Source organism: Cervus canadensis, chromosome 28 (genome assembly GCF_019320065.1).
Source record: "Cervus canadensis isolate Bull #8, Minnesota chromosome 28, ASM1932006v1, whole genome shotgun sequence".
Lineage (NCBI taxonomy): Eukaryota > Metazoa > Chordata > Mammalia > Artiodactyla > Cervidae > Cervus > Cervus canadensis.
This window is the reverse complement of record NC_057413.1, coordinates 41,331,207-41,347,027: the sequence shown is the minus strand read 5'-3', so window position 1 is coordinate 41,347,027 and position 15,821 is coordinate 41,331,207. Positions and strand designations below refer to the sequence as shown.

General features: G+C 40.3%; 1 protein-coding gene across 1 annotated transcript in view; it reads left to right on the top strand.

The window, feature by feature from the left end:
- Nucleotides 1-15,821, top strand: part of SRPK1 (SRSF protein kinase 1) — a 64,763-nt gene that overhangs the window by 49 nt on the left and 48,893 nt on the right. The window contains 2 exon segments of the mRNA XM_043449814.1: nt 1-24; nt 26-570. Coding sequence (XP_043305749.1) covers nt 1-24; nt 26-570 — 569 coding nt within the window.

Below are 15,821 nucleotides of genomic sequence, written 5' to 3'. Positions count from 1 at the left end.
CGCCACGAGGGGCAACGGCCGCCGGGGGCGAGGCCCGGGTCACCTCCGGGAGCTTCGCCTAACCGCCGCCGTCCGGTCCCCGGGCGTGCGGCACCCCTCCACTGAGGTGGCGCCGCCCCTCACCCCCCTCTTCTGGGCTGCGGGTCCGCGCCCCTCAGCTTGGGCGTCCTTCCTCGCCGGCAGTCATCGCCCCTTGTTCCCCGCCAGGCCGGGCCGCGACGTGGGGCCGCTCCAGGGCCCGGCCCTCGCCCGGCGAGGCCGACCGCCGCTCGCCAGCTCCCTGACCCGGCCCGAGCCCCCTCCGGCGCGCCCCGCCTGCGCGCTGCTTTGCGCCCCGTGGGCAGCCAGCCCCCCGAGCGGCCGCCCAGTAGACGCCGCGGCCCTCGGCCCAGAGCCGCCCCTCAGGCAGGCCCGGCGCCCGGGCCTCGCACCCCTGCTGGGTCTCCACCCTCACCTTGGTCGCCTCCTTTTCTCCCCATTCGCCCTTCATCCATCCCTCTCTCCTGCAGTGCTTGCGCTCCAGGCCCGAAAGAAAAGGACCAAGGCCAAGAAGGACAAAGCCCAGAGGAAGTGAGTCTCGCACCCCAACATCCCGTTCTCTGGGTCTATCCCCGCACTTCCTCTCCTCCGGTTTCACGCCTGGAACGTTCACGGGGTCTGGGGCACCTGGGCGGCCCCGGCCACATGGCCTCGGGGCGTCCGTGGAGGGTTGCGCCCCTGGAACCATGTGGGAGGGAGCTTCGGTTGCTGAAGGTCTGGTTCTGAGCAGCCCGGCGCCTGCTGGAAAAGGGCTATTGGTGGAGGACCGGAGCAGCCCGGGCCATTACCTTCCCAACTGCAGGAGGCGGCACCGGCTCCCCGAGTTTGGGCCTCCGCATCGAGCTGTTGGATCATGATCAGTTTGTGAACTCTGTTCTCTTTCCATACCTGCTTCGCAGCGTCTTAACTTGCCTCCTACGTGTGCAGGGGAGGCGGCCAGGGAATTCTTGAATGAATTTTCCGTCTTTCGGTCTGCCAGCCTACACGCTCCCTTTTATAGAGGAGGGCAGGAGCTTCCCCCCAGGGTTAGGCAACTTCCTGAGTCTGCAGGCGCCTCGCCTTCCTCGCGGTGTGCAGGCAGCCCCCTGGTCTGCAGCCGGTTTCGGTTGCTGCTTGTCTTGGGCTGAATGCAGAGGCCTTCTGGAGTGGGCATCGCAGCAGCGGCGGGGAAGTTGTTTAGCCAACGCTGTTAGGATTCTGCCATGGTTTGTTCAGTGCTACAGGCCCCTTTTTATCAGCAGGATGCATAATCGCGGTTTAGCGCTATTGTGGGAAACACAGAAGTTGGTCAGAGCTTCATAAAAACGCCCAGTAGAGGGCTTCTGCAAGTGAGGCTTAGTCTGAAGAACTTTTATCTTAAACTCACGTTTAATTGCAGAGGGCCTTGGGGAAAGAATGCATTATTTTCTGGACACTTTTCCATTTACTTGAGTCTACCTGGAGTTGTACACCATCTACGTCTTTAAGAGCTGATGAAACTCATTTCCGAGGCTTTCCTAGGTTTCCTTTCTGAGTGATAATACAAGATCCGGGTATATGTGCGTGTGTGTACGTATGTGTATTGTTTTTGGCGACTACCTGATGTATCAGGAGAGCAAATAATGACTTCTATCAATAGAGCTAAAGTAGAAGAATTCACAGCTTGCTTCGTTTCAGTCAACTGTTTTATGAATTTATTTTGTGAAGTGCTTGGTAACCAGTGTATTTAAATGAGTTTATATATGTTTGTGTATGTATTTGATTTGCCTCTTGATTATCCGTATATGGCTGGTTCAAAAACCAGTTTTTACTCGGGTAGGTTTAATAGAAGCAACAAGGAGCTAACCTGGTTCTCCTGTGCAGTGGGAATTTAAATGTTTCTGTGTGTGTGTTGTTGTTCTCTGTGGTTCTCCTGTGTGTGTGTGTGTGTGTGTGTGTTATGTTACTGTCTGTGGAGCTGATATGAATGTGTTATAAACCAATATGTTTTCTTCTGATGTAAGGAGGTGGTGATTTTATTACTTACTGTATTATTTAGAATTCTTCTGTCTTTGTTCTCTTCATAAGGAAATGAACCTTGATATTAGCCTGAATCGGCCTATAATTTGGGAGGTAAATATAGTAGGGGTGATCATATACTTTATTTTTAACCAGATATTCAGTACTTTGGATTATCTATATAGACCATATGTTTTATTCGTAAAGCTGAGTATTTGTATTTTGGATTATCTGTTACTCTTCCATTCACCACCGTGGGTAACTTAGAGTTACTTGTACAAAAACAAGTGAATACTGCATATAATTAGCAGTTACTGTACAACCTTGATTCTTTGAACCACCCCCATTTACTTGTAGTTTCAGAGGTGCTTTATTTATTTATTTTAATTAATATTTTGATTTGGGGGGGTGGGTTTCTCCAGCCTCCTTTTAAGTACCTGAGATGTCTAATTAATTAGCTTGGTTAGAGAACTATGTCAGAAGTTCAAGCCCCATTTGACTCAGGTAACCTGACTCTATTCCATGAGTTCTGACTGCACTCCTGATTTCCAGTCATTTTGCAAAGGCAGGCTGCTAGTTACCATATTAGTCAGGGAGAAAGTCTGACGAAAAGCATGCCATAGTTTATTTAGTCTTTGGACCTTGGATTACTTAGTTAGGGAAACAGTCTTACATGTTACAATTGGTAGCTCAGTCATAATGAAAACTGATCAGGACTTGAAGTTTAAAAAAAACAAGCATTTAAATGAATAATTTTAGAAATTTTTCATGTAAAACAGTAAATGACATTCTAGTAATTTAGTCCTGGTGTGGTACAGGTGGAAAGGATTTTTAGTCGATTTATTTTGTGGATCTTAATACTGGAATCGACATACTTTATAGAGAATATGCCCAGGGAGCTGCACCTGTTTGTAGTAGTGTCAAAACTGGAATCCAGCGCTCCTGTCTTCCAGTTCAGTGCTCTTTAGGATTTGTTTCCTTTGTGTTCTTTTTTTTTTTTTTTTTTCCTTTGTGTTCTTTTAACTCTGCTGAAATCTTTGACTTGGGGAGCTTTAGTTGTCTTACTTGGGGAATTCCTTATCCATTTCACTTTTTCACACACTGTACTTTCATTTACTGATGTTAACTAGTTGGTAACAGTCTCTATTTTATTTATAGATAAGGAAATTGAAATTCACCAGATTACCCACCTAGCAAATTTGAAGCTAGGATTCTAACCCAAATCTGACACATCCCAAAGTCCTGGTATATCTCCCAGTGACAATTCCTTTTGGTATATCTAAGGACAATTATGGTAGAGGCCAACTGAACGGAGGCTTCTGAATAAGGGACCTCAGGATGCCTTGATGTTGAGGTACATGTTCATCGTCCCCTGGATATGTCTGTTTATAAAGGATAGTGTTCTATCTCCCTTTGAGCATTCAGTTTTCAATGTGTATATCAAAAGCTGTGTGCCTTTATTTGTTTATTATAATTTAATGTGATTTACATCTGCATTTGAAATTGTATGGAATAGAAACATATATAGATGTAGATATATATTGTTTAGAAATATATGTGTTTCTATTCCACAGAATCATACATATAATTCCAGAATAGATTTCATAACTGATTATTACATAGCTTAGGAAGTTAGTTTGGACAGTAATTTACACTGTATTTGCAGTTAAAGAACTTTATGGAGTTAGTATAAGTTTGGTAGTAAAATTTTTTGAGCTGGAGAAGTGCTTTTGCTCATTTTAGCACTCATATATGGTGTCAGAGGGGAGTCTTAATTTTCCAAAAATGTAATTGAAAACTCAGAAGGGACAATACTTTGAAAAAAAATTTCAACATTTTTATCCAGTAAAGGGTAGAGTACATAAACTTGAAACTGTTTTTTTTAAATTAAATGGTATTAGATGTGTTTTATGTTTAACAATGTACCTTGAGAATTGGTTCTGCTCCAGTTCTATATAGTGCAAGATAACCATTTTTTTTTTTTAAAGGTCTACCTTTTTCATCATCTTAGGAACGGTTCCATATCAAGACGCTAGACAGTAGCTTCATTTAGCATTCCATCAAATGGATGGACCATAATTTATTTTAGTTCCTATTAATAAACATGCATATACTTTTAAAGACAAAAATAGAGTTATTGAATATACTTTTCCCTAGTAAACATTACCAGGAACATTTTTCACAGCTTAAGTATTTCACATCGTTTTAAACATTCCACTATAGGCTATTAATTCACAGCTAAGATGAATAGTCTTTTGGATTACCATTGCTCCCATCAGTGATTATTTCCTTAGGATAAATTCTTAGAAGTGATATTACTAGTGTGTACATTTAAAAAATTTTAAGTTCATATTGTCAAAGTTTTCTCCAGAAAAAGTTAACCAGCTCCTGTTCATTAAACACTTAGAAGCAGTTTATTTTAATGAGAGGATACATAGAATAAACAATAGACATCATAGGTAAATTACGTAGTATGTTAAGTGATAAGGTGGAAAATAGAGGAAGATAAGAGGGATTGAGAAACTGAGATGGGGGTGCAGTTTTAAATAGGGTGAAGGAAGCCACATTAGTAAGGTGACACTTGAAGGAGGACGACTGCAGGCAGAGTGTTAGGAATAGGAATGTTCTTCCAGCTCCTGCTTAGCCTCCAGGACTGGGCAGTATTACTTGAAAAAGCTTCGCAAAACTGGTAATCTATGAGATATCTTAATTTCTTTTATTACTAACAAAGTTGACCATTTGGAGGATATTATTGGCCAGCTACTATCTTTTGCCCATTTTTATGTTGGATGTTGATTCTTTTCTTAATCTTAAGAGCTACTTGATAAGAATATAGCTTTTGTTATGTGGCAGGTTTGTATTTCTCTCAACTTCATAGCCTTTCAAATTGCATTTATAGTGTGTTTTGACATAAATTGACTTTAAAATGTGGCTAATCTATCTTTTTCTTTGCTTTTTGAAATTTTCAAAGGTAATTGTCAACTGTCTGATGTTTAAAAAACAGTGGCATTTTAAATTTTGTGTGATTCCATTAAAATATGTACTTGAAAAATTATATACTACTAAAATTTCACCTTTAGAATTGCTGTTATCAGAAATGTTTTCTTGTCTTCTTTCTCAGTAAGTTTATATATGTTAGTAAATTTTATTTCTTTTAGTGTTTCTTCTGTAGCAAGACCCAGAGGCTTTATCGTGTTCCTTTAGATTGCTTGAAACCAGCAACTTGTTGAAATGCTAAAAGTGACTGTTGCTTAGGAACTCCTTTGTTAAAAATGAAAAAAAGACAGGCTGGTCAACAAAAATTCATTTTTACCATATTTTTTAGACCTGGTAGAATAACTGTAGCAAACATTTTTTTCCTCCCACCTTACATGGACTTTTGCCCAGTGTTTCCCAGATCCTGTCTACCACCAATGCTGGTTTGGGGACCAAGTTCATTTTTATATTGATTCAAGTATTTTAATGCTTCTCTCACTGTATCTGAAGTAATCCAAGCATATAAAAAAATACAGATAGCTATTAGTTTTAATGATTTAGCTGAAGAGATATAGGTATCTAAAAATATTTTTACAGTTTTTCTTTGAATTTAAGATGCTATTAGTTTTTAATTCACCATTTTATTAAATACTCACAGTTAACCTGATAGCACCATTCACTGTAAGATGTGTCTTTATTTCAGAGATGTGAATTGGTGGGAAACATTTTCATGTTTGAATTTGTGAAATGCAGTAATTCCGAGGTTGTGCAGAATTGACAGCTTGATTGTCAAGAGAAAATGGCAAAATCCGCCTCAACTTCAACAGTTATCAACTATGGCTGATGTTATTTCATCTTTATCTTCTACTTCCTTCCATCTTATTTTAAAGCAAACCCCAGACATATCATTTGGTAAGCTTGGGACTCTTAATTTTTTTTTCTTTTAGGCCACATCATGTGACATGAGGTGTCTTAGTTCCCTGATCAGGGATTGAACATGTACACCCTGCACTGGGACCACGGGAGTCTTAACTACTGAACTGCCAGGGAAGTCCTGGACTCTTCCATTTTAAATACATAACTACAGTACTATTATCACACCTAAAGTTTTTTGTCATGCACGGGAGAAAGACCCTGATGCTGGGAAAGATTGAGGGCAGGAGGAGAAGGGGACAACAGAGGATGAGATGGTTGGATGGCATCACCGACTCGATGGACATGGGTTTGGGTGGACTCCAGGAGTTGGTGATGGACAGGGAGGCCTGGTGTGCTGCGGTTCATGGGGTCGCAAAGAGTTGGACATGACTGAGCGACTGAGCTGAACTGGGATCTTTTATTAGGTTGGTGCAAACATAATGGCCATTTCAGACTGTGGATTTTAAATCATTTTAATTAGGCTCAAACATCTTTATTAATCAAAATAGGAACCACTATAATCAACCTATTTTTGCCAACAAGACTTAAGTTTGTTTATTCCCATAGTGTAAAAATCCATGCTTTGGGGTTTGACGAACTCTTAGAAAGCATTTTCTGCCTTCTGGTTGTGAAAGTGTTTTCCCTACAAAAAGTTTTCTAGATGTTTGAAGAAGTGGTAGTCAGTTGGGGAGAGGTCAGGTGAATATGGCAGGTGAGGCAAAACTTCGTAGCCCAATTTGTTCAACTTTTGAAGTGATCAGGTGTTGCAGTGGAGAAGCATTGGGCCCTTTCTGTTGATCAGTGCCGGCTGTAGGCATTGCGGTTTTCGGTGCATCTCATCGATTTGTTGAGCATAGTTCTCAGATGTAATGGTTTCGCCGGGATTCAGAAAGCTGTAGTGGATCAGATGGGCAGCCGACCACCCAACAGTGACCATGACCTGTGCTTTGGAGCTTCTTCTCGGTCCAGCTACTGAGCTGGTCATTGCCAGTTGTCATGTAAAATCCACTTTCGGTCGCATATCATGATCTGATTGAGGAATGATTCATTGTTGTTGCATAGAGTAAGAGAAGACGACACTTCAAAATAATGATTGTTTTGATTTTCGGTCAGCTCAGCTTACCGAGCTTTTTCATCTTTCCAGTTTGCTTGAGATGCCAAACAGTTGTAGAATGATTGACATAGTTCTTCAGCAACTTCTTGTGTAGTTGTAGGAGGATCAGCTTCAATGATGGCTGTCAGTCAGTCGTCGTAACTTCCACTGGCCGGCCACTGTACTCCTCATCGTGCAGACTCGAACCTCCTTTGCAAAACCTCTTGAGGCAGCCCCGCACTGTTAGCAGTTTCTGGGCCAAATGCTTTGCTGATGTTGTGAGTTGTCTCTGCTGCTTTACGACCCATTTTGAACTCAAATAAAATCGTTTGAGGGACTCCCCTGGTGATACAGTGGATAAGAATACACTTGCCAATGCTAGGAACATGGGTTCAGTCCATGGTCTAGGAAGATTCCACACGCCTTGGAGCAACTAAGTCCATGCATCACAACTACTGAGCCCAGGCTCTAGAGCCCGTGAGCTGCAACTGCTAAACCCATACACCTAGAGCCTGTGCTCCACAACGAGAGAAGCCTGAGCACCGCAACAAAGAGTAGCCTCAGCTCGCTGCAACTGAGAAAAGCCTGTGAGTAGCAGTGAAAACCCAGGGCAACCAAAAATAATAAATGGAAGTATAGAAAGATAAGAAAATTGTTCAGATTTGCTTTTTGTCTAACATCATTTCCATTATCCAAAATAAATATAAAAAAAGTAATGTCATTAACAGCAAGTAATAAATTAGCAAAAAACCCCATAAAGTGAGAAATGCACATTGAAATGATCTATGACATAACCACATTTATTTAAGAATGTATTCCAGCATCAAATGGCAAATTCAACAATGCAAAAACCGCAGTTACTTTTGCACCAGCCTATTAGTTGTGGCATGGAAGTCGTGGCATGGGGGATCTAGCTTCCCAACTAGGGATGAAACCTGGGCTCCCTGCATTGGAAGTGCGGAGTCTTAGCCACTGGACCACTAGGGAAGTCCCTGTTTTATGCAGCTTTATGGAGGTGTTGTTTATATACCATAAAATTCACCTGTGTAAAGTGTATAGTTCAGTGGTTTTCAGTATGTTCACAGTCTTACAAGCATCACCACTATCTGGTAAGTTTGAAATAGTTCCATCACCTCAAAAAGAAATGCTGTACCCATTTACAGCCATTCCTCATTACCTCCCATTCTGTCTGACCTCCTGCCATCGGCAACCACTTTCTTTCTCCGTAGATTTGCCTAGGCTGGACATTGAGTATAAATGGAATCATACTTTATGTGCGTCTTTTGTGACTGACTTCTTTCACTTAGCATGTTTTTAATGTTCATGCATTTTGTAGTGTGTATAGTTATTTCTATCGATTGTCCTATTTTTAGCCAATTGGAGTCCCTTCATGCTGGCTGCTGAGTAGTTTTGACTCAACCTGAGGCATTTTTGATAGTTTTTGGTGTCTGGTGTGACAGTTTGTCCAGACTTGTACATTTTCTGCCCCAGACTAGGAAGTAGCCCTTTCTCTAAGAATACTCTTTTGGTGAGAAATGACATTTAGAAATCACAATCTGGGCACTTATTTCTACTAAATTTAGTCATTGTTTCTAGGACTTGTCTGTGGTTAGGAAATAAGTTGTGTTTTTTCTCTTTTAAAAAAATAATGAGTTTATGTTATACTTAAAAATCAAATTGAATGACCCAAGGGTTTTCCTTAGATCTTACATCTCTATCTCCTTTCTCCCACATTGAAAACCCCAGTTCTCAACAGCAGCAACATAATTATTCATTTTCTTTTCCCACAGCATGAATACAAAATAGTCTGAAAATGACAATGTCAATACTACCACCAAGTAATATGATTATTGAAGAAAGCTAATGATTTCTTCAGATTGTTGTTCTTAGGGCATAGTATTGGGGTAGAGAGTCAAATTCCTGAGTTTTAAAGTTATGTGAGCTAGTTCCTTGCTGTGTGATTATGTTACCACCTGGTACACAGATTCATTTATTTAATTTTTGCTTCATTTTACATCATCTTTGGCTTTTTAAAAACCTTCTTGTAGAGTTTGGGTCATTTGTGTTCTTAGTTTAGAATGAATATTGTATGTACAGTAATTTGTGATTGTGTTGATTTACTTTTAGAATATGGCTTCTGAAGCATATGATTAATAAGCCCAAAGGGAATGGTGATGGGGTGGGCTTTCTCATTTGTTCTGTGAGAAGATGAGTCATGTTACCAGGTCTTTTGATTTTTTGAGAGACCCTGGAAATTTTTGTTTTAATGTGACTTTTAATTTTTTAAAAACTATTATAAAAGTTAGAGGCAGTATTTTACAGTCTGCAGTTTGTTCAGCTCAGTCGTGTCTGACTCTTTGTGACCCCATGAACTGCAGCACACCAGGCCTCCCTGTCCATCACCAACTCCCGGAGTCCCCCCAAACCCATGTCCATCGAGTCAGTAATGCCATCCAGCCATCTCATCCTCTGTCGTCCCCTTCTCCTGCTTTCAACCTTTCCTAGCATCAGGGTCTTTTCAAATGAGTCAGCTCTTCACATGAGGTGGCCAAAGTATTGGAGTTTTAGCTTCAACATCAGTCCTTCCAGTGAACACCCAGGACTTCTCCTTTAGGATGGACTGGTTGGATCTCCTTGCAGTCCAAGGGACTCTCAAGAGTCTTCTCCAACACCACAGTTCAAAAGCATCAGTTTTTTGGCACTCAGCTTTCTTTAGAGTCCAACTCTCACATCCATACGTGACCACTGGAAAAACCACAGCCTTAACTAGACGGACCTTTTTTGACAAAATAATGTCTCTGCTTTTTCATATGCTGTCTAGGTTGGTCATAACTTTCCTTCCAAGGAGTAAGCGTCTTTTAAAATTTCATGGCTGTGATCACCATCTGCAGTGATTTTGGAGCCCAGAAAAACAGTCAACCACTGTTTCCCCATCTATTTGCCATGAAGTGATGGGACCAGATGCCATGATCTTAGTTTTCTGAATGTTGAGCTTTAAGCCAACTTTTTCACTCTCCTCTTTCACTTTCATCAAGAGGCTCTTTAGTTCTTCACTTTCTGCTGTAAGGGTGGTGTCATCTGCATATCTGAGGTTATTGATATTTCTCCCAGCAGTCTTGATTACAGCTTGTGCTTCCTCCAGCCCAGCGTTTCTCATGATGTACTCTGCATATAAGTTAAATAAGACGGGTTACAATATACAGCCTTGACTGTATTGTACTGTATTGTACTCCTTTTCCTATTTGAAACAAGTCTGTTGTTCCATGTCCAGTTCTAACTGTTGCTTCCTGACCTGCATAAAGGTTTCTCAAGAACCAGGTCAGGTGGTCTGGTATTCCCATCTCTTTCAGAATTTTCCAGTTTGTAATCTCTGCGGTAGAGTCTTCAAGGTGAGAGTTAGTCATTAATTGGCCTAATCATTAGGCCTAATACTGTCTTTAGCACTTCTCCCTAAAGTTATAGTAAGCACAGTTGTGGAAAAGCCCTGTGGTTCTGTGTGCCTCTTACTAGAGGATTAACTTGGAATTTGAAAAAGATCCATGAGATTAGCTATGAAGACCACAGTATCTAGTTTTTTCAACTCCCTCAACGAGTGGTTTCAGAAAGTTGTCAGAAACCACAAAATAAGTGGTTTATACACAAAATATACACAAAATAAGTGAAATATACTTCATTTTCAGAAAAGTATAGTAGCACTGGACAGAGAAGTTAGCTGGCAGGAGCTAGACAAATTAAAATACTCATTTGTACCATGGTGAGCCTGTGGTTATATAGATGAAGGTTGAGGTCAGATGTAATTCATTGCTATTGGGTAATTTATTGGTGGCTTAAATGCTTTGCACAATAGATATTTAAAGATGGCCTACCAAAAAGTTTGAGAACATTTGATATATATTTTAACTAGTATGTAAGAATTGTCACCAGTAGTGGTGAACAGTCATCAGTGACATGAAGTTTGGTGGTGGTATATGAGTCATGTTGATGACCTTTATATATTGTTTAATTCACTCAAATTCTAAATTCTTTGTTTTGAGTGACTAGACATTTTGAACAATGCTACCTGTCCTTTTGGGGGTGGACTTATGGACTTAGAACCTGAAATACTAAAGTAGTCTTATTTTGTAACTAATAATAAAGGTAATTTTGGGGCAGCTGTATCTTCTTGTTCACGTTGCTCTTGATTGTGGTGCTGCCCTTCAGCATGTGAAGGATCTTGAATGTCTTCTCAACCAGGCTGTTTAACCACAGATGTCGGGTCCTTTCTATACACGAGCTTGGTGGCAAGATCCCTTGGTACTCTTTCTCTTCTATGACTACCTTTGCTTTTGAGAATAGATTTTGCAAGAATTGTATGTTGCATATTTCTTTGCTAGTGTTAAGAATATAATGACATAAGTTAGATAACTTATGCTTGTGTTGCTTCCCTTCCCTGGTGGCTCAGCAGTAAAGAATCTTGCAGTGCAGGAGACCCCATTTCAGTCCCTTTGCTGGGCAGATCCCCCTGGAGGAGGGCACGGCAACCCACTCCAGTATTCTTGCCCTGAGACTGCCATGGACAGAGGAGCCTGGCGGGCTGCAGTCCCTGGGGTTGCACAGAGTCGGACCCGACTGAAGGGACTAAGCAGCAGCATGCTTGTGTTGCAGGTAGGAAGGTAGGAGAGGTGTATGCTCTCCTGTGTGCGTGCACGCGCGCTCAGTTGTGTCTCACTCTTTGCGACCCCATGGATTATATGTAGCTTGCTAGGCTCCTCTGTCCATGGAATTTTTCAGGCAAGTATGCAGGACCGGGTTGCCATTGTCTGTTGCAGGGGATCTTCCTGACCCAGGGATAGAACTCACGTCTCTTGAGTCCCCTGCATTGGCAGATGAATTCTTTACCACTGTGCCACCTGGGAAACTCATGTTCACATACTGTTTACCAAAAAGAGCTTGTCTGTCTTAGTCACATAATCCTAGGTTCCAACTTGCCTCTGACGTGGTTGTTGGGTGAACTTGGACAATTATCGTTTGACTTCCTTGAGTCTGAGCTGCCTTATCAGCTGATGGTGAGATTCTGATGATGAAACTGTACTTGCGTGCCTGGATCAGTGCTCAGCTAGAGTAAAGTGCTTTGGTGACTACTCCGTGTTCATGTTTTTCTTCCTTACCTTAAATCGGTTTACCTTTGACTCTTATGTAACGTTTACTACTGTTCATGTGTTGAGCTAATGTGCTTTTAACTCATCTGTTGGTATTTCTAATATGTACATGTATGAATCAAGTCTAGATTGGAGTAGAATTGCCAAAGATCAGGGATAGTTTGTTTAATTTGTGTACATACTATCTGATAAATTTAGGCACTCAGATTTTTGTTTCATTGTTGCCAAACGCTTTTTTGAGGGGGATATAGTTGAACCCATAATATGGTTCCTTGATAGTTCTCTGCCACAGGAGCTCCTGCAATTATTCATTCCCCAAGGCAGAAAGAAGTAGAAGACTAAAGTTTGCATGTAAGTAAACTAGTTTCTAAGGTGCTTTTTCCAGTCAGCTTTTAGTTTGTCTTTGAAGCCAGAGCTAAATCATTTCTAAGACCCCAAGTACATCATCTTCAAATCAGTTCTTCCTCCTGACTTTTGTTTAATTTTTGGATCTTTCCAGGTGAAACTCTAGCATCTCTCACCTCTTTACTCAAATGTCACAACCTTATTTAAAATAATGTCAGCATACTCTTGTCTCTTTACCCTACTTAAGTTTTCTTTATAGCCCTTCTCATAGCCTGACATAATAGAACATGTATCTCCTTGAGAGACATTAAGAGAGAGGACTTTGATGGGAGTTCTGTCCTCCCCAGTTGAGCAGTTCACCAGCTGACACTCAGAAACCAGACAGCTCAGATAAACTGGGGCTCCTTTAGTCACCTTGTGCTAGCATGTAAACATAATAAAGGCCCAGAGATCTTTTTCCTCACAGCTGCATTCCCAGTGCCTAGGACGGAACGTGGCATACCTGTAGGCACTCAGTAAAAATAAGTTAAATGAACAAATGTCTGCTTGTTTCTTTTCCCTTATTTCTTTCATATATGTAATGCTAAAATGTATGTATCGGCCACTGATACAGGATAAAAAGAACCACTGTGTTCCTCAGGAGGTAGGTGTTTTTCTGCCCTCATTTTAGGTACTAGGCAACTGAAGCACAGAGAGCTTCTTGAATTAGCAGTTCACCCAAAGTTGTGGGGCTCTGGCAGACTATAGAACCAGGATCAAACCCAAGTCTCCTAACACCAAAGACCTTGACTGTGTCTCCTGCATCTTTGGTTTCCAGCCCTCATACACTTTTACCATCTTCCTGTCAGAAGAATTTTTCTAAAGCATCGTTTCTGCTGCTTAAGTTTCTTGATTTCCTTCCACATAAAACACTTCAATATTTGACATTTAATAACTCTTCACAGTCTGATTCCATTAGGTGATTGCTGGGGTTGGGGTGGGATGTAATGCTTTTCAGTTGAGTGATGAGTAACAGCTAAAAAGGGGAGAAGATACTTGCCTTGTATATGTACCTTTTGTAGGTATTTATATCCCATTTTACAGGTAATGAGCAAAATAAAGTCTGTCCTCATGAAACTTAAATTCTGGGAGTGTGTAGGAAAAAACATCAATCGCTGAAGAAAAATGAAGCGGGGTAAGAGGGCAGGGGAGGGCATGCCCCTAACTACTGTTTTATGTAGGAGGGTCAAGGAAGTTTTCTGAAATGGCAACCCGTTAACATAGATCTAAAGGGATACATGGTCAATAAAGTGGGTTTGCAGGGGCAAAGCTGGACAGCGTAAAGATTATGTCAGACCTTGTATAAGCCATTATGAAAACGTCTATTTTGAGTGTAGTGGTTACCTAATACATAGTATGTTATTATATATTAGTGCTTTATTAAAGATTACCAGTTGTTTTTTGGTTTTGTTTTTTAAGTATAGTAAGTGCAAAATGCTCCCTGTAGAAGCCTAGGCTGCTGAGATTAAATTAAGAGATCACTCAGATTGCCATCTAGTGGCTGTTGAATCATAAATGTGGGTAAACCTTCCAGACAATAAGCAGGCTCTTAAGAAGTTTATGCTGCCATCTTAGTCATATCAGTGCGAAATGTAGATGCCTGAGGGGAAAAAAACCTTTATATATGAACTGTTTGAGAGTAAGTCACAGATATTGTGTACCTCTATCCTCAAACACTTTATATAGCCCCTTTGAACAAAGACATTCATTTATATATTCACAATTTAATTATCAAAATAGGAAATAAAGTGTTAATACAGTATTTAATTTAGATCTTACTCAATTTTTGAATTTTTGTCAATTGTCTCAATGTCTTTTGTAGAAAAAAGGGTTTTTTTCTGGTGTAGTGTCTAACCCAGGGTCATGCACTGCACTTAGTTTTTGTGTCTCCTAAATCTACAGCAGTTCCTTGCCTGCCTTTGCGTTTCCCGACATTGGTGCTCTTTAAGAATATAGGCCATTTGTTTCTGGAATTTCTCTCAGTTTGCTTTTTTCTGTTTCCTTGTGATTCAGCTTATATGTGTTGGCATTGCCTAAGTGAAATGTATCTTCCTTGGTGCATCACATCAGGACACAATTGATACCTGTCTCAGTATTGGTGATGTTATCTTTGCTGAGTTAACATAGTGACTACCATGTTTCTTTACCATAAAATTGTGATTTTTTTCCTCTTTGCAATTCATAGCTTATTTCTGGGGAGATATTTTGACCTGTATGTATAATTTTTTCCTTATCAAAATTTCACCATTTCAGCATTCATTATTGAGTCTCACCTAAAACAGTTATTGATACGATGGTTACAAAATGGTAATTACCTAACTTTACGATTTCCTTCTATGTAGTTAATTGGTCAGCATTGTGTTACTAGAAAACTTTCCCTTTGCACCATTCATTTATTTATCATTCTAGCTGTCGACATTAGCATAAATTTATGGGGTCTCTTTTATTCAGTAGAGTTTAATCAATTGCACTTGTTATTAGGATGCTCAAATTCTTTCATATTTGGCCATTGGGACCCCTTCACACTGACTTTTGGTTCTTTGACATGTCTCCTTTATTCTTTGAGCACTTCTGTACTTTCTGGTACAAGATAATTATGTGTTTATCTTGTGGTTTTTCTGCACCAACCCTGGAGTCAGTCATTTCTTTGAGGAGCCCTGGTTCTTGTTAGTGAAGACTGGTGTTTAGAAGCCAAGATTTGGGTATGATTTTAAGTAAACTTTTGAAGTATGATTTTAAAACTTTTATATCACAGTATGTTGGGATAGTAGGTTTCTGTGATATCACAGTGCTTTATTTCTGATGAAAAACCTAGGTGGCAGAAGCTGTAATAATTCTTGGGCCCATTGTTTGACATTGCTCCAGTAACCTACTTTAGTGTAAGGCAATGATTTTTAATGTTGTAATTGAAGCTCCATATTTCCATTTTGAAATAATACCACTGTACACTGTGTAAGTAATCTAAAGTACTGAATGCATGAAGACATGTAAATTTCCTATCCCTGTAATAATATTCTGTAAAGCCAATTCCAAACTTTATGGCGAGCATAATCTAAAAAAATTTCCAGAGAAGTGTATTTCATTTTGAGACTTTTTTGTTATATGGTGTTAGAAAATGTTCTAATTTGATTTTTTTACATGTAGCTGTCCAGTTTTTCCAGCACCACTTTTTTTAATTGACCCATGCCCCTTAGCATACACATAGGCTATTATTTCTCTTATTTTTATATGTATATAATTTTATTTGTTTATTTTTTGACTGTGCTGGGTCTTTGTTGCTGGGTGGGCTTTTCTCCAGT